Here is an 18,209-nt window from a genome sequence, read left to right as displayed (position 1 = left end):
AGGGGAAATTTCACAATCATTTTATCCTAGCAGCTCTAACGTTATTCCATTTACTTATAAAGACAAACATTTCAAATTTTCTATATTATTATTCTAGGAGATCACTGGATATTCCTTCTCAGTGAGCTCTCTGTCACTGGGTTTCATCAAAACAATTATTGTTTACCTGGTGTATTTCAAACTTGTTGAAGCTGGTTAAAATAGAACTTCATGGTCTCTGTAAGCTCTAAAATTGCATTTTAACAAAATATTTTGTGCATTAAAAGTAGCATCAATTCTCTTGGTGACACTGTTTGTGTCTATAACAATCCCTTGGCTTGGGGCTGAGGACAGTTTTCTTATGACGACCTTATGTGGGTGGACATTATTCAATTTGAGTCAGAGTGGAGAATTAGAAGCTCCAATTTTGAGCTGAAAAAAGTAGCCAATCAAATATATGTGACACTAGCTTACACAGATATTCTGTTTTCCTCTGACTCATTCTTAGAAGATCATAAAGGGATAAATTTTATTTTTGATACAGTAATTGGGGTACAGTCATACTATAACTCATGTCTTTCATAATATGGCTTTTTGCTGTGTTTTAATGCTCCTAATTTTGACCCAAGTTTTAAAGTGTTGAAGCAGGCTCTAAAATAAAAGAGGATATGTTTGTACCAGGATCAATTTTGAAAGGAAGTTATAAGCTCATATTTCTAAGGAAAAATAATGCTCTCATAAAAGGATTGGGGAAAAAGGACCTCAATCCCCTTGATAAAAATAATATTTGTGGTGATGTTTTTCTGGCTGGTTTAACTCTCTTGTTTCCTAAAAAAGAGTTTTATTCTCGTAAATCTTCTTTATTATCATTATGGAACTTGTATAGCACATGGACAGTTCTTACACAAAGGCTGTTTAGCTCTTAACTTATTTTTTACAATCTTTATTATCTTGGGTAGTTTGAGGACAGTTCAGGTTATTTGTAGGCCCTAGTCTTTGACAGCCAGTGACAAAAATGTGATTTGTCCAAGTTAAGGAATGCACACAAAGAAAAATAGTAAACAAAATAGTGACATCCCCATGTTATCTGTGGAAAAACAATATTGTGACAATGTATAGTGGTACCAAATAGACTTTAGACGAGTTTCGGGTTGGGGATTTGGCTCAGTGGTGAGCGCTTGCCTAAGTGGCGGCGCAAGGTCCTGGGTTCGATTTGTACCCACCCCCCCCCAAAAAAAAAAAAAATTTAAAGACAGAAGTTCAAATGCCCTTCAACACCTTTGCTTTCTTTATTGCTCTTCTAGTTTACATATGGAATTCCATGACTGTATCAATGACTAGAGTTTTTCAGCCTTTAATATGTTAACCACTCACCACATAGCTTCTGAGTAAGAAAAGTTACTAGTCATTTTATAAAGAGATATGGAGGACATGGAGCAGGGGATTCAGTATCATGTCCTCTAATTCACTCTATATCATATTGGATACCATTTCTTTTGTCACTAGATGGGAATAAACCAAGATGTGAACATTGTTCCTTTACATAATTCCTCTTGGCAGTAATAGAAGCAACTGTCACTTACAAGGGACAACTGAGGTATCATTGAAGACTGAGGATCACCTTGATAAGAGACTCTGAAGACCAGCATTCATATCACAAGCAAACTATTGGCAACGGGTAAAGACAAGTTTGATTTAAGATATTCTGTCATAGATAATTGTTATAAACTGCTTTTCACATAGTTATTGATCTATTCTTGTGCTAAATATTGATACTTTAGTACTTGAAAACAATTATGTCTTGAATATTTACATTTGGAAAATCTATAATGCATTCAAATCTATTCTCTTTTCAAACTTAGAGGTGCCAAAATTGCTCTGAAGAAAAAGATTTGGGAGCAATAGAATGGCCTCCAAGACTTGAAATTAAAATCCTGATTACCACTTATTTACAGTGTGATCATCAGCAAGTTATTTAACTTCCCTGGTATATTTTTTAAAAGAAACACAATCACTCCCTGTGTCTTTAACTAAATAATGGTAAAGAAGAGGCATTCACAAAGTAGAAGTTACCATTATTCCATTAAATTATAACCCAAAAGCTTTCTTTTATCCTTAAGTTACCAAAAAAAATTACACAAATAAACAATCAATACAAAGTTCTCAGAGTAATAATAATAAGTATAGTCCATTGTCAAAGAAGTTTGCTACATGCCGTATCCCTTTTCTCTAGTAAATAAAAGTTCATTTTAAATCAAATATATTGAGGAATCTTAAATTTTTAAAAATAACTTGGTCAATTCAAGGAACCAATGGTCTTACATACACATTTGATTATGAAAAAGCCTTTCCCAAATTATTAACTACTTAATAATGCTTTCTGTTTCACTTACAGAAACAAGAAATGACGAATTTTTAATTGTTAAAAAACCAGATGATAGATAATGAATACTCCATATTAATTTTAATAGTCTATGGTAGCTGCACTATAAAATTAATACTAAACAGTGAAAATATCAAAACAGAATAAACAGCGAGGACTACTATACGAGTGGCAGGACGTTGTCTAGGAACTAGCTTTGGCATTGTAATCATATAGACCTACTGTTGTTTAATAACTGAGACTTTGTTTGAAACTCAAGATAGTCAGGAACTTGTTTAAACTCCTGGTACAATTTTTGTCCTGAATGAGAGATACACAGCATATCTGAGCATTGCCATATTATGGGAAGTATTCCCACAAAGACAAGATTATGTTCAGTACGACAGTTAAAGAAATAAGGGGAGGTAGCACAAAAAGTATTGCATATTGTATTCAAGGGCATCAGCTATATTTTCCTTAGTTTTATTTATTTTATTTATTTTTTGTTTATATTTCATGTGCATAAGTGTTTACTCTGTATGAGGGTATTGAATCCTCTAGAACTGAAGTTGCAGAGTTGTCAGCTGCCAGCTGTTACTGGTACTGGGGATTGAACCCTAATTCTCTGGAAAAGCAACCAGTGCTCTTAACCATTGAGTCATCTCTCCAGCTCAACTCTATTTTTTAAGTAGCATAACTAGTACTAAAGTTTCTTTAACATTTACCATTTCTGTATCTGGTACCTGCAATTGCTTTCAGTTTGCTGTTGCTCTCCCTTCATGTTACGTGAACATTTTGGAAGTGGGAAAGTGGCTACAGGACTCCATGTTTCAACTTTAAATTGCTTCTAAGCAAAAATAAATAGATAAATAAATACATAAATAAATAAAGCATACAGCTGTTACCTCTATTTTATGGTTCCATTTAATTCTTTTTAAATAGAGTGATATGTTATTTTAAAACATTCATTTTAGTGAGTTGTTGAATATAAATCACCAACACAGTTTTAGTAATATTAATTGCAATTTTTCAGTGTTCTAGGTGGTTTTGCTTTCAGACTTCTCTCTTCATACTTGTGTAAAATGCAATTTTCCATATTTATTGCAGTTAAGTATAAGTAAGCTCCAGAACAGTTTTAAAAGTTGAATAAAGATGCACATTTAAATAATCTGGTATTTACTGTCCAACTCTGGCCTTTTGAGCTATTCCAGAACTTGAAACATGCATTATATTTTCAGGAAAAATAGTTCTTTCTATTGAATCTTTTTAACATTTATAGCAAAGAACAAACAATTCACCTACCCTGATAAAATACATGGTAGCTTCCTGAATCCTTTGCATTTAAAATAAATGCCAACTTGTTTTGTTAGCCATTACCAGTTGTAAATTGCACTATGGGAAGTAATGCAAATTTGAGCTCTTAATTAGCAGGATCTGTTTGATCAAATGTACAACACTGGGGAAATTTTTCAACATATTGCAGCTGATACCTAGGGAAGAAACACGTTTCACCTCAGTGATAGAAGATCTGCCAGTACACATGTTGTGGACTGATCCCTTAGTGTGTCTTTAAGCAATATTATTTCATCGTGGGTTTCACAATGAATGTAACAAATTTTACCATTGTGGCCCACTCAATTTCTGCCTCTAGGTTGTTTTCAAAGGGGAAAGGGATAAAAAAAAATCAAGGCAATAGAGAGCGTAGATAAAGGATGAGTTCTTTGTGAAGGTTGCATAAAGAAATAAGGTCTTATCTATTTGGATGTTTAAATACTGCCCAGGCCTTTCTATAACATGATGTGTTCAACTATCATTTGCATGAATATAAACTGATGAAATGGCAGACTGAAAAACAAAAAACAGAAATAGACAACTACATAGATAATACAGAAGGTAGGATATTAATGGAAAATAACATGAATCCATTGCCCGTTGACTTTTGTTCACTTGTTTGGTTTGTTCTGTGGATATTTGGAACTTAAATTTCAATCAGTTATTGCATATGTTTTTGCCTGTAGACCCCATAACTGATTTCAAAGCTATTGCTAGTTTTAGCTTAAAGAATTTATCATTTGTAAGCAAATGCATTTCTGGGTACTGGCTATACTAGATTGTGACTGGAACCATTGAGATTTGAGTAAGTGAACTGAACAGAACACAGATCTCAAAGAAATGGGTCTTAATCTGTTTCTTGACTTGCTGCAAAGAATGGGTTGTTAGAAATTCTAGGGGAAAAGCTTCTATAACTTGGATTTATTTATCTAAAGCCACTTCCCTCACAGACAGAAAGTAAAGAGAGTCTTGTTTTCCTTAGCCAAGCACCTATGAGGTGTGAGTTTCTTGTTCATGAATCAAGCAATTGAAAGGTGTGTACACAGCAGAACCCATCTACCCAGTCCCCTAGATTTTTGGGTTTTTTTTTGTTTGTTTGTTTGTTTTTGTTTTTTTGTTTTTTTTTTTGTTTTTTTTTCTAGCTGAATTCTCAATCTGTTTGAAACTGGCTTGAGCATTAGCTTTTCCTTAGGATATTCCTACTTTTTTGTGTGCAAACATTAATCTTTGGTTACAAGGGATTTAGATTATCTAAGGGTGAGATCTGCAGCCTTTAGATTTTTACAGTCAGCTGCTAAAGCCTCCTTAGTATAAACAAGTAGGAACTAAAGAAGTGACTTTTCTTAATTATTTTCCCGCTTCTATTTCCCTAGTATGTCCCTTCCCCTTCACTCTTCTTAGTGCCTTCTGGGCAGCCTAACTGTTTCAAACCAGTACCCTCCACCCCCTTCCCTAAAGACTCCCATCATCCCCTGCTGCCCCCAACCAAAATCCCTTCTGGGTCACCTCCAAAGCCCGGAGAAGTGGAATGCACACAATGCCTCTCTTATAGGGCTTGAGCTCGAAACTGGGCATGCTCAGTAGCCAAAGCGTTTTTTTTTTTTTTTTTTCTATTTCTCCTCCCCCTCTTCTAGTTTCAAGTGCAGCCTCAATCCGTGTCCCACACCTCCTTCCTCTACCTTTAACCCCCTGTCCCTATCGTAGCTTCTTAATTACCCTGCTTAATACCTTTAATACTGAAGGCCTGTGGAGTTCTAAAATACATAGAAGCCCTTTTCTCCTAACCCTGCTAAATAAGCTCACTTTGGGCTAAAACCTAACACTTTTGCCTTTTAACTATCAGGTCCCTTATGCGCAGACAGGTAGGGGGAGTGCGAATACCACTGGATCCCAGGAAACCGTCCTAAGTATGCTCCATCCACGATCGCCTGAGTCTGAAGTATTCCCAAAGCCCCCTGTTCTCCCGAATGACAATTAGTCAAAGGAAGCATACCCACGATATAAAACCCAAGTGCGACTGGCGCAATTCAATGCCATTGTTATTAACTCACCCCTCTATTCTGGAATTATTCAATTCCACCACGTAGACTTGAAAACCCTATGTCCCCTGCTTCCGCCCCCATTCCATCTCCTTGCTTCAGGCACTCCAAAAATTTTTTTTCCATCTCTCTGGGGTTTTTGCTTGCTCTCGCAGAGGAATACCTCCCGTGTGTGTGTGTGTGTGTGTGTGTGTGTGTGTGTGTGTGTGTGTGTGTGTGTGTGTGTGTGTTCGCGCGCGCGTGCGCGAGCATGTTCCTTTCCTTGTTAGGGTGCTGGAGGAAGAGAAAGGACTGGAGTGTGCTTATGTGGTAGGGTGATGGAGGTTAGTGCAACCGTGTTAGGAAACTAGGGTTCCAATGTCCAAGGATCAGGGTCTCTCCCTCCGTAGGTGATATTTTAGGCAAAAGAGGAGGTAGATGCCAGGAGGAAACCGTGTTGTCTTTCCAGTGTGTGGGTAGAAAAGGACTCAAGTGGGGGCATCTGCTGGAGGGTCAAGGGGCTCAGGAATGTGCGGTGTTCGAAGTGGTGGGGTGTCCGGAGGGGGGGCTGCGTGTGCGCCAGGGGGCGGGGGCGGGGGCGGGGATTCGGCGCGTGTATGTAAAGGTGCAGCCCGTGTGCGAGGGTCTGGGTGCGCGCGCGGTGTCTGGCCGGGTGCGCGCGCGCGCCGCTGCCCGCTTGCTCGCTTGCTAAAGGCTGTTCGGTGGGTTTGACCAGCGAGCGGGAGCCAAGAAGCTGGATCCCAGATCAAGTAGAGAGCACCACGGAAACTGAGGAGCGAGTCGGAACGCAGTGGGCCCTCCACCGGACTTTGGGCTCCAGAGGTGGGTGAATTTCAAGCCCCGGCTGCGAGAGCTGCAAGGAAAGGCGCGCTGCTTCTTCCTGGCTGGGCTTGGCACAGTGCATGTGCGCGCGCGCGGAGGGAAGCAGGTAGCTTATTATATTTAGTTGTTGGAGTCCTGTTGGTTTGGGGCCCGTTGAGTAGTGGACGTGTTGGTTAACCCTCTCCACACACACACACACACACGCGGAACACACACACAAGCACACACCTCTCACTCGCCTGCCCGTGGCGCGATCTCTTGTCCTCCAGGACCGAAAGAATCCTGGTGTCCTTAACATCCCTGCCCCATGGGCAGCCTGGGCAGCAGGCAAAGTCCCCTGGTCTGTGGCACCCTGAGCTGTCGGGCTGCTGCGCTGGGCTGGGCTTTGTGCTTTGAGCCCTACTCTCAGGCTCTGCGCGTGGACTTGAATGTGGGGTTTCAGGCGGTGGCCAGCAGACTGCTCAGAGATTGCTGGCACTCAGCAAGACAGGCAATGTGGGAGGAAGGGCCGGTGGGTAACTCTGAAAGCCCAGCGAAGCTAGGGGAACGCTAGCAGTGACACTTTGCAAGGTTTCTAAATGTTAAAGTGATTTCTGGCTGGGTGAATAGGATCTTATAGCTGGCGTGGGCAGGTGGGGGTTGGGGGCAAAGCCCGGGCCACAGCTCCAGGCAACAGAACTATGGAGTCACTCTGACTGTAGCAAATGGGTCTTTGATGCCCCAGTAGCTATCCCTCGCGGCCTGAACTAGTCATCTCCTTGCTCACCCACTGCACGTTCGGGTCTAGAGAGGCCAAAGAAAACTCCAGCAGCTACCCCTTGTGGGACGGGAGCGCGCGGAGAAATGTGTGCGCAGAGGGACTGAAGGCCCCCGCGACATCGTGCACAGTACCCCGCCCCCGCCACCCAGCCTGCGAGGCTGCTGCTCAGGCCGGGTACCCAAGAGGGGGCTGCGCGCCGGCTCTGGGCACCGGGATGCGGCAAAACATTGCGGTACGCGCCAGCGGCCCCTCCAACCGCGTCGCCTCCAGGTCGAGGTACTGCTCTGGGGAAGGCAACAGCCGATCTCTCCGTCGTTCTCCTGCCCCCACCCCACCTCGGCCCCTTGGGAAGGGGGGTTAAGGTTTCCTTGTCCGCTGCTCTGGAGCCGCGTCGACCTGCGGACCCCTTGGCAGTGGTTTGCACTCCGCAGGCTCGCTCTCTCTGCTTGGACAGGGAGCGCTAGGAGCGGCACTCTGGTGGATGCTGGATTTATGGTAGGGCAAGGTTTGTGCAGTCCTGGGTAGCCTTGGGAGCAGAACATCTTGCTTGGCACTCTCAAGAGATGAAGCAGGAACAGGGAAATTGGCCCCCTTTGCAAGCCTGGGGGGTAGTTTTGGATCCTAACACATACTTTGTAAGGTTTTGTTTCTCAGTTTGTATATTTTTGCTGCTTGTCACGATTTTTTTGAGTTTATTAGAGGTATTTCTTTTGCTTGCAGTTACTCTTGCCGGCTTCTTTTTCCTACCCTCCTTTTTGACAGTTCTCCAGCTCTCCATATCTGTTGCCCTCTCCCTGCCTCTTTGCCTCTCCTTGGTGGACTCTTATTCAGCCTTGCTTGCTTGCTTGCTCCAGCTGCTTTTGGCTTCCTCTGTTTCACCAGAGCTGCATTTGGGAACTTCCTAGCTCATCCTTGCGCCTCCCCCACCCCCTTTGCTACTTAAAGTAGAAATTACTAATATAAGGGCAGCTCTTCGTGGATGTTCACATCTGTTATTCTTCTGCTTCTTGTTTTTGAGCTGAAGTCCGCTTATTCGAATTTTATTTTGTTTTGGGTTGTTTTGCTGTCTGTGTTTTGTTTGTTTTTAGTTTGGTTGCGTTTTGGCTTCTTTGTTTTTGGATGGGGGTGGTTAGGAACAAGAAATGACTCAACTGAACCAAAATAGCTGTTGAAAGCTACATCAACACAAGGCAAAAAAGACCAAGTGAAAATCTCGATTTTACAATTGGAGTTGGTTTAGGTGATGTCATGCTTAGGAACTATGACTTCTTTTTGCAAAGACAGTCATGCTATAACAGTGAATAGGGGAAATGCCTGCCTATATGGCAGCCAAAAGGCATCTCAGTGGTGCTGGCCATATTCTGAACCAAAGTACTTAAAATGCAAATCTTCCTGGGTCTTGGCTAATGGTTTGTCTACCTTGTGACACATTTGGTTTTACCACTAGCTGATTTCTTGTGAGAAAAATAAGAGTTTCTGTGTGAAATTTTTTGTATTTGCACCATTTCTCATTGTGTCCCTGGGTATTTTATTTATTTAATTAAGATTTGGTGATGATCATATAAAAATTGCAGCTAGTTTCCTCCCATTCAGTACTGGAAAGATTCACAAGCCTAAAATTGCATCCGTAAAATGAAATCCATTAAATACCGTTCCATGAGGCAGAAACACATACACACACACATACACACACAAGCTGTCTCTCTCCATCTCTGTATGTGTGCGTATGTGTGTGTGCATGTATGTGTGCATGTATGTGTGTGTGCATGCGCACACGTGTGCTCGCATGTATGTGTGCGCCTGCACGGGTAATCAAGAGAGAGTTTGAGTTCAATGGGTTAATTTTTGAAACATTGGACTCTTCCAAAAAGTAATTTTTCATTTGTTTACAGGCAGGGCCATGGAGTGATCGTTTTGGAAGGGTGTTTGGGAGCTGAGAGCTTTATGTAGAGCTGAAATATGTAGAATTGAATATATCTGCTTCTGCAGATAAAGCTGCTCAAAGACCGTGGCATGTGGACTCCTCTTCTTCAGCAGTGACAGACTGTGGTCTGAGTGAAGGTGATACACATTTAACTGACCAAGGGGTCAGTTGTGACTGGGTTCAAACTGACAAATGAAGAACAGGAGAGGCCCAGGAAGGCAGAAGAACCAGTTCTGGTGGGTGGAAATCCTGCCGGGAAATCAACTGAGTGGTGGAGGAATAAGCAAGTCCCTTTTTTTTTGCTTTCAGGGACTCAAAGACAAAAGGCTTTTTAACCCCATTTGGGAAATGACTGACAGCAAAGTAGGTGCTGTTCATTAATCTGACAGTTGGTTTCTAGAGCTCCATAGGGTCACCTGTGCTTTTGAAGGAGGCAGATTACAGAAGTGAACTGATTAATGCCAATGTGCTTACTTAAGTACCGAAGTGACGGCAAATTTCTTTCCAGGGCACCTTTCATGCAGCTCCTTTAACTGTCTCTTTTAAAGCAGCCCAGTCCACCCACTGCCATCCTTTACTGAAATTTGAGTTCAGTTATGGTCTCTACCCAGCCTCTTTAGCTAGCAGAAGCCTGGGGTATAAATTTTCACCAACTGAGGGATCTTTGTGGGGTAGAAGACGTGAAATAAATGATGCTTTAGGTATGTTCATTCAAGTCGCAAATAGCAAGTTGGAGGCTTGTGCTTAAGGGCAAAGTTTTGTGGTTCAAGTTGAAAATTAAATTTATTAAGGTCAAACTATAATTTAAAATCTCCTTTCTTACTGTTTCTTGTATATTCTACACATGTACATTTTGGACAAATTACAGATGTAAAATTTGTGGCTATTATTGTTCAGTGGAAAGCAAATCTAGCTCTATTAAAAACTGCAATGTTAGAGGATGTTCACAAGTGTTCACAATGGGATGATTTAAGCACAAATATTTTTTTCAAGGGATGACCAATGAAAAATTGTTTTCTTTTTATTTTTTAGATTATTTGTCTTTATTCAGAAGCATAGAGTTGTTTGCTGATTGCAAGAAGATGTTTCTTTGGCTCTTTCTGATTGTGTCAGCCCTGATTTCTTCGACAAATGCAGATTCTGACATATCAGTGGAAATTTGCAATGTGTGTTCCTGCGTGTCAGTAGAAAATGTGCTCTATGTCAACTGTAGAAAAGTTTCAATCTACAGACAAACCAGCTGAAACTAATTTTTGGTCTAATTTTATCATCTGAATTTCCAAACAATTTTAAATATCCTCTGCCGAATACATTCCGAATTTTTCTCCTGCAGTATCTCCTGCATCTGGAAATAATAAGCTGCAGAACATTTGAGGGGTGGAGCATTTCTCGGGCTCAGTGCATTAAAGCAGTTGCACTTGAACAACAATGAATTAAAGATTCTCCGAGCTGACACTTTCCTTGGCATAGAGAACTTGGAGTATCTCCAGGCTGACTACAATTTAATCAAGTATATTGAACGAGGAGCCTTCAATAAGCTCCACAAACTGAAAGTTCTCATTCTTAATGACAATCTGATTTCATTCCTTCCTGATAATATTTTTCGATTCGCATCTTTAACCCATCTGGATATACGAGGAAACAGAATCCAGAAACTTCCCTATATTGGAGTTCTAGAACACATTGGCCGGGTTGTTGAGCTGCAGCTGGAAGATAATCCTTGGAACTGTAGCTGTGATTTGTTGCCTCTAAAGGCTTGGTTGGAGAATATGCCATATAACATTTACATAGGGGAAGCTATTTGTGAAACTCCCAGTGACTTATATGGGAGGCTTTTAAAGGAAACCAACAAACAAGAACTATGCCCCATGGGCACAGGGAGTGACTTTGACGTGCGCATTCTGCCTCCATCTCAACTGGAGAATGGCTTTACCACTCCCAATGGTCACACTACTCAGACAACCTTGCACAGATTAGTGACCAAACCACCCAAAACAACAAATCCTTCCAAAATCTCTGGAATTGTGGCAGGCAAAGCCCTCTCCAACAGAAATCTCAGTCAGATTGTGTCGTATCAAACAAGAGTGCCTCCTCTTACACCTTGCCCAGCACCTTGCTTTTGCAAAACACATCCTTCTGATTTGGGGTTAAGTGTGAATTGCCAAGAGAAAAATATACAGTCCATGTCTGAATTGACCCCAAAACCTTTAAATGCCAAGAAGTTGCATGTCAATGGTAATAACATCAAAGATGTGGACATTTCAGACTTCACTGAGTTTGAAGGACTGGATTTGCTCCATTTAGGCAGCAATCAGATTACAGCAATCAAAGGAGAAGTATTCCACAATCTTACTAATCTACGCAGGCTTTATCTCAATGGCAATCAGATCGAAAGGCTGTACCCTGAAATATTTTCAGGCCTTCATAACTTGCAGTATTTGTATTTGGAATACAACCTGATTAAGGAAATCTTAGCAGGCACCTTTGACTCCATGCCCAATTTGCAGCTACTGTACTTGAACAACAATCTCTTAAAGAGCCTGCCAGTTTACATCTTTTCTGGAGCACCTCTTGCTAGACTGAACCTGAGAAACAACAAATTCATGTACCTACCTGTCAGCGGAGTCCTTGATCAGTTGCAGTCTCTTACACAAATTGACTTGGAGGGCAACCCTTGGGATTGCACTTGTGACTTGGTAGCATTAAAGTTGTGGCTGGAGAAGTTAAATGATGGGATTGTTGTGAAAGAACTGAAATGTGAAACTCCTGTTCAGTTTGCCAACATTGAATTGAAGTCCCTCAAAAATGAAATCTTATGTCCTAAACTCTTAAACAAGCCATCTGCACCATTCACAAGCCCTGCGCCTGCAATTACATTAACCACTCCGTTGGGTCCTATTCGAAGTCCTCCTGGGGGCCCAGTGCCTCTATCTATTTTAATTTTAAGTATCCTGGTGGTCCTCATTTTAACTGTCTTTGTTGCATTTTGCCTTCTTGTTTTTGTGCTGAGACGCAACAAGAAACCCACAGTGAAGCACGAAGGTCTGGGGAATCCAGAGTGTGGCTCCATGCAGCTGCAACTGAGGAAACATGACCACAAAACCAATAAAAAAGACGGACTGAGCACAGAAGCATTCATTCCACAAACCATCGAACAGATGAGCAAAAGTCACACCTGTGGCCTGAAAGAGTCAGAAACTGGGTTCATGTTTTCAGATCCTCCTGGACAGAAGGTCATGATGAGAAGTGCTGCTGACAAGGACAAAGATTTACTGCATGTGGATACCAGGAAGAGACTGAGCACAATTGATGAGCTGGACGAACTATTCCCTAGCAGAGATTCCAATGTGTTTATTCAGAATTTTCTGGAAAGCAAAAAGGAATATAACAGCATTGGTGTCAGTGGCTTTGAGATTCGCTATCCTGAAAAACAAGATAAGAAAAACAAGAAGTCACTGATAGGAGGTAACCACAGTAAAATCATCGTGGAACAAAGAAAGAGTGAGTATTTTGAACTGATGGCAAAACTTCAGAGTTCCCCCGACTACCTACAGGTTCTTGAGGAGCAAACAGCTTTGAACAAGATATAGGTCATGTAATCTGACTTCATACAGAGGACATTATTTAATGATGAAAGTGCCTTTTGTTGACTTCTAACTTCCAAATACTATATTATCATTAGGCATAGAGGCAGGTGTTTCCAAGGGTATCTCATTAACTATAGCTGTAAAGATGTGTCAAGTAGAAGAGAATTCCCTTAATAGATTTTACTACATAAAACCTATACTGTGGAGTCCTGTGGGGATACTGCAAACTCTATTGCCAAAGGGATGCTTTATAAACATAATACACTGAATTTAACCTCAAGAGGCAAATCAGTTTTGTATCCAGATGCAAAACCTTCGTCTCTTTGTGCTTTGTAAAGCAAACTCAAGAAAACTGGTACCAGTGTTTGTACCTCAGCTGGGTCCTTCATCTTGCACGTAGATTAAGTTGGTGAAACTGGAATAACCCTTTTGATTTGTGGCATTGTAACAACTCTGTGTAAAGATTATCTGAAAAGTGTACAAAAACAAATAAGCATGCAAAGAGAGAACATTTGATAGTATTTGTAAATTGGTAAAATTTATGGCCTGCATCTTGAAATCGCTGGATTTATAATGTTAAATTGTGCAAATACTTGTTTAAAATATACCATGCATTACATAATTATAAAATAAATTTGAACACTTTAAGTATTACCTGTCTATACATAAAAACCTAAAGGAGAAAAAAATCAATGTGAGTTACATAGCATTTGTGGTGATCTAGAGAAAAACATGATGTTTATCAGAATTAAACATGGCTCAAATTAAACTAGAGTTTGTTCTCAGTTATGTCAAATACCCACAATCCTTAAAGGTTGTCCAAAATTAGCAAGTGCTTACCGTGTGAGCGCACCCAAAGCTATTTTTGTAACATAATTCATATTTATGAAGTACTTTGTATACTAAATAGGAAAACATGTACTCCTTAATATGTATTTAATATGCTTGACTTATTCTCCTGATCACAGCAAATTTATCAGTAAGTATAAATTTAGATAAGAAAAAGAAATATAAAAATGAAGCTGAAGCTAATGTGTACAGAAATATTTTGGATTCTGTGATCAGGTATAATTTAAAAGCAGAAAAAATACAAAAAAATACATAAAAGTTAAAAAAAACAGTTCTGTGTTATTCTTGTAATTCAGCATATTATCTTCAGATTTGTTACCAACTGTGCATTTTACAATAGGCTCCTTAGTTTTATAGTATTGTGTCTGGGGCAGTTGTTATTTCGCCATCAATTGTCTTTTTTTCAGGTTCTATGAGCTTAATTCAAATAGTTTTAATTGCAATATTTAACAAATTAATGACTAAGGTTAGTAGTATCTTGTATGCATCAGTATCCTGTTCTTTCATCATTCTGACTATCGGATAATCTAATAGAACTGTAAACATCATGGTAATCTTGGCTAACAAAGCCACTCTCTTAAATGCTTGCACTGGTCTCAGATGAATTCATGATCTACAACTACAACTGATATGCCCCTGTGTTTGCGTGTGGTGTTAAATTCTAGATCAAAATTGGACAAATGATTGAAGTATTTGATAATGGGTTGATATCTGAAGATGTTTAGGAGCTATGATTAGCAAGTCAATATTCAGAAAGTCATCGTCTTCTTGGCTCTCTCTCTCTCTCTCTCTCTCTCTCTCTCTCTCTCTCTCTCTCTCTCTCTGCCTCCCTCCCTCACTCCCCCTTCTCTCTCTCACACACACGCACTATGTGTATGTATGTGTCTGTATGTGTGTATGTATGTGTGCGTGTGTGTGTGTGTGTGTGTGTGGTGTGTGTGTGTAGTGTGATATGATGAATTACTGTATTATTCAGTAAGGTAACCAAGAAGGTGATATGATGAATTACTGTATTATTCAGTAAGGTAACCAAGAAGGTATGCAGACATTCTTCATGAATTTCAAGTGGCAGATGTTTTGGTGCAGCTTCCAAAAGGATATTACAGTTAAAGTTGTAACAGCAATCCCTTTATTAAATGCTAATTTCAAGATTTTATGTGTTTGTTCCAACTTTTAAAAAGAAAAAGCTGACGTTATTATAGGGTGTGTATATGTATGTGTGTATGTGTGTAAAGGCATGTGTTTTGGGTGTACATTTGACAAGTAGAGATAATTTGAGATTTTTTTCTAGATAGCAAATAAAAAATCTCCCTATGTATGTGCTGGTGCTCTTAAAACTTTAATGTGTAATTTTCAGTTTCATGACAATGTTTGTGAAAACTTTATATGAATATAAATACATCCAAACAAATAATTGCTTTCTGATCTTGAAAGAAAAGAATTATATTCAAATGCAAATTTTCATCTGCAGTTTCATAAGGACATTTAATATGCCATTACCATGCATGCATGCATCCATGGATTAAAGGGCTCCTAATGCACACTGACAGGATAAAGATGCAAAGTCTTCTAACAAAGTGTTTTTGTTTATTCCATCAAACTGTGGATTCAGAAATCTCAAATGAACACTTATAGGAGGGGCCAGACAGCTCCATGCGTAAGCTTGGGCTTATAGGTCATTGGGATGATATAGTTTTATTCAGTGTGGTAGTGTTTGAAAGATGTTTCCAGGTTTCCAAAAATTGTCAAGCCTAAGAGTACCTGCCACCATCTCAAAGCTTGCTGTAGTATAATGGCTATCTCACCCTCTTCTGCTGAAAGCTATTAATGTTCAAACTATTTTTAAGAACAAAGTAATTTAATTGTACGTGGTTATTTGGAGATTCTAATTGTAAATGGAAGTAACAAATCCTTGGTTAAGGCTAGTATACTTTCCTTAACTAAAGTCATTGTGCCTACATTATACCGTGTATGCTAATTTGCACCTGTCTCTCATTAGTTCTTGTATCTTTTATGATACTGTAGTTAGGTATAAATTCTGAGTTGAGTACAAGAGCAGTAAAAATGCTGTATCTACATTTTGTTGGCTTCAACTATAATCTTGATGTTAGTTTAACCCCTTGAGATATGATATGTAAATGGTAAAACATTTTTTAGTAGACTTTGATTCAGATCTTAAAAGCCAAGAAGGGATCATTTCCAATGTGGTATGACACATCATGGCCTTCTTGGCAAGATATTCTTGTGTATGAACTGTGTTAGAACAGTTGCAGAGAAAACTAGATCTTATGAAATCAGTGAAGGGGTGAGATAATATATTGTGTTCGTGTAATATAAATCAAGTTTTAAATTATTTTTTTATAAAATCAATGAAAATGATTCAATTCCTTATAATTAAATCTTTGTGTAATTTTATGAGAAAGCAGCTATTAAAGTACAGTGATTCAAATATATAAGGCAATTTATATCCTATACTTAATTTTCCATGCTAAATAACAGTATCAACAAATATATTAATTAGGAAGTTATTAAAGACCATTAGCATTTGTTGCTTTACGTAAACATTTACTTTTGTATGCCATAAGGATGCATAAATACTAAAGGTCATGGCCTCGTGAGTAATGTCATAGGTATTTTAGAAATATCAGAGTCAATCTTAGAAGTGTATGGCGATAATCCTAATCTACAATATCATCTGCATGACTATTACACAGAGAGTATATGAAATGAGCACAGTGAGATTGTTTTATTTCATTCTTTTTTATTTTTTCATTGTTTTGTCATTGTTGCATCCAAAGACTTAGGGAGAAAATATATTAAGAATGTATTTATAGTTACTATTTTGAAATAAAGTAGAGAATATGTATTATATTGTTTTTACCCTGATTTGGTTATTTCTATTTTAGATAAATTCATTTTAAAAATCAAGTAATGCTATAAAATCTAATGTAAATCACAGCAAAGAACGGTTCTAATGAATTTTGTTTGTGTTAAATTACAACAAGATATTAGAATTCATTAAATGCCATTTTTCTGAAAGTAATAAAATCGTTTGGTACAATGTCATTTCTGAAGCAGCATTTTGTTAAGTATATTATCTTTTCATTATTTTATCAGAAGAAATAAAACAGTAGCCAAACTGATTATATCACTCAAATTTGAGGGTAAGATATATAGCTTTATAATACTGTTTACACTCAATTGTTAAGCCTCTGTTAAAAGATGTTGTCTTTACAAACATAGTTGCAATATGTATTCCTTTGTACTAGCAATCCCTTAGAGAACAGTTGTCAGTGTCAAAAATCAATATATTTTGATCCTTTTGCATTCTCATTCATCATTTGGAATGTAATATATCTTTAAATTAGCAAATACTAGTATTCAATCAGAAATATCACCTCAAATACTTTTAGAGGAACTTCAGAACTTTTACATCATATGGTAAGATTGACTGATTTCAAGTTACTGTGGTAAATGGTTATTTTTAACATGGTTTCTTTTAAAGTAACCAAAAAATATCAGTCAGTCATTTGATGCATTTGCTGTGGTTGAAAAAAAAAGTGAACCAACTGCATTATAGTTAAATTGAAAGCAGGAAAAAAATATCAAAAGGCTGCATTTACCATAAAGTGGTTTTAAATCATGTATCCTTAAGCTGTGTGAAGCAAAGTACACAGACGTATAAATTAAGATTTCTGTGGCTTTACAACTATACATAAACTGTGCTGAAAGTTAACACACTATAGATAGCAAGCACAAGGCATTTTTCTCAGTTATTCCATTATTTAGACAACTGGCATCAAATCAAAAGCCATGCTCATGTTCAGTGTTCATGCAATTACTTACTAATCAGATGAACTGAACTACATTATTGGTGGTATCGCTTACTAGGAATAGTTACAAGTTAATTGATGATTTTTATCTCTCAATTGCAGATTTCTAGGTCTGTTTTTTGTTAACTTAAAACCAAATGGGAGGTTAAATGAACATAAACAACTTATTTTTTATTTAACAAAAACTGCCTGTAGTGTAAATTTTAATTTGGTTTCATTGTATTGTTTTCTTTATTCTATTTAGTTTCCAGTGATTTATAGGATAGCATTGGAGAAGGACAACTTAAAGAAAGTGGTTTTACTATCTCCTGTGTAAAACACTATGATTTTCTAAAATTTTATTAACAAATTTTTAATTTGTTGTTCTCATACCCACACAGGGGAAATACATTGAAGCTCTGAGGCAATTGAATACTGTCCCATATAATATGAGTATAAAAGATTGGAACTCAACATTGCTTGATAACTACAAGTTAGATTGACAAAAGAATCCAGAACCAAGAGATAACCATTCACTCTTTCCTTATAGTTTACGTTTGTAGACATTGCCTGCATATAACATAGACTCTAGCCATTCTAATATTACAATGGAACAATTGTTTTAAAAATTCACAAATGAAGCCTTTAGAGAACAAATGGGAGTATACAGTGAACCAATATCCTTTACTTTTAAATTGGCTATAGAGAGACAAGGCAGTCTTTTATACAGTTTTTGAACAATA

General features: G+C 38.5%; 1 protein-coding gene across 1 annotated transcript; it reads left to right on the top strand.

The window, feature by feature from the left end:
* The first annotated feature begins 6,341 nt into the window (after positions 1-6,341).
* Slitrk4 (SLIT and NTRK like family member 4) lies at positions 6,342-13,574 on the top strand. Its single transcript, XM_032890064.1, is given in 4 exon segments — positions 6,342-6,534; positions 10,251-10,518; positions 10,520-10,589; positions 10,592-13,574. Coding segments are annotated over 3 exon segments (2,505 nt in total). The 5' UTR covers positions 6,342-6,534; positions 10,251-10,300; the 3' UTR covers positions 12,809-13,574.
* Positions 13,575-18,209: the final 4,635 nt, after the last annotated feature.

Source organism: Rattus rattus, chromosome X (assembly GCF_011064425.1).
Source record: "Rattus rattus isolate New Zealand chromosome X, Rrattus_CSIRO_v1, whole genome shotgun sequence".
NCBI lineage: Eukaryota > Metazoa > Chordata > Mammalia > Rodentia > Muridae > Rattus > Rattus rattus.
The sequence above is the reverse complement of the archived record's forward strand: the minus strand, read 5'-3'. Positions and strand labels throughout refer to the sequence as shown.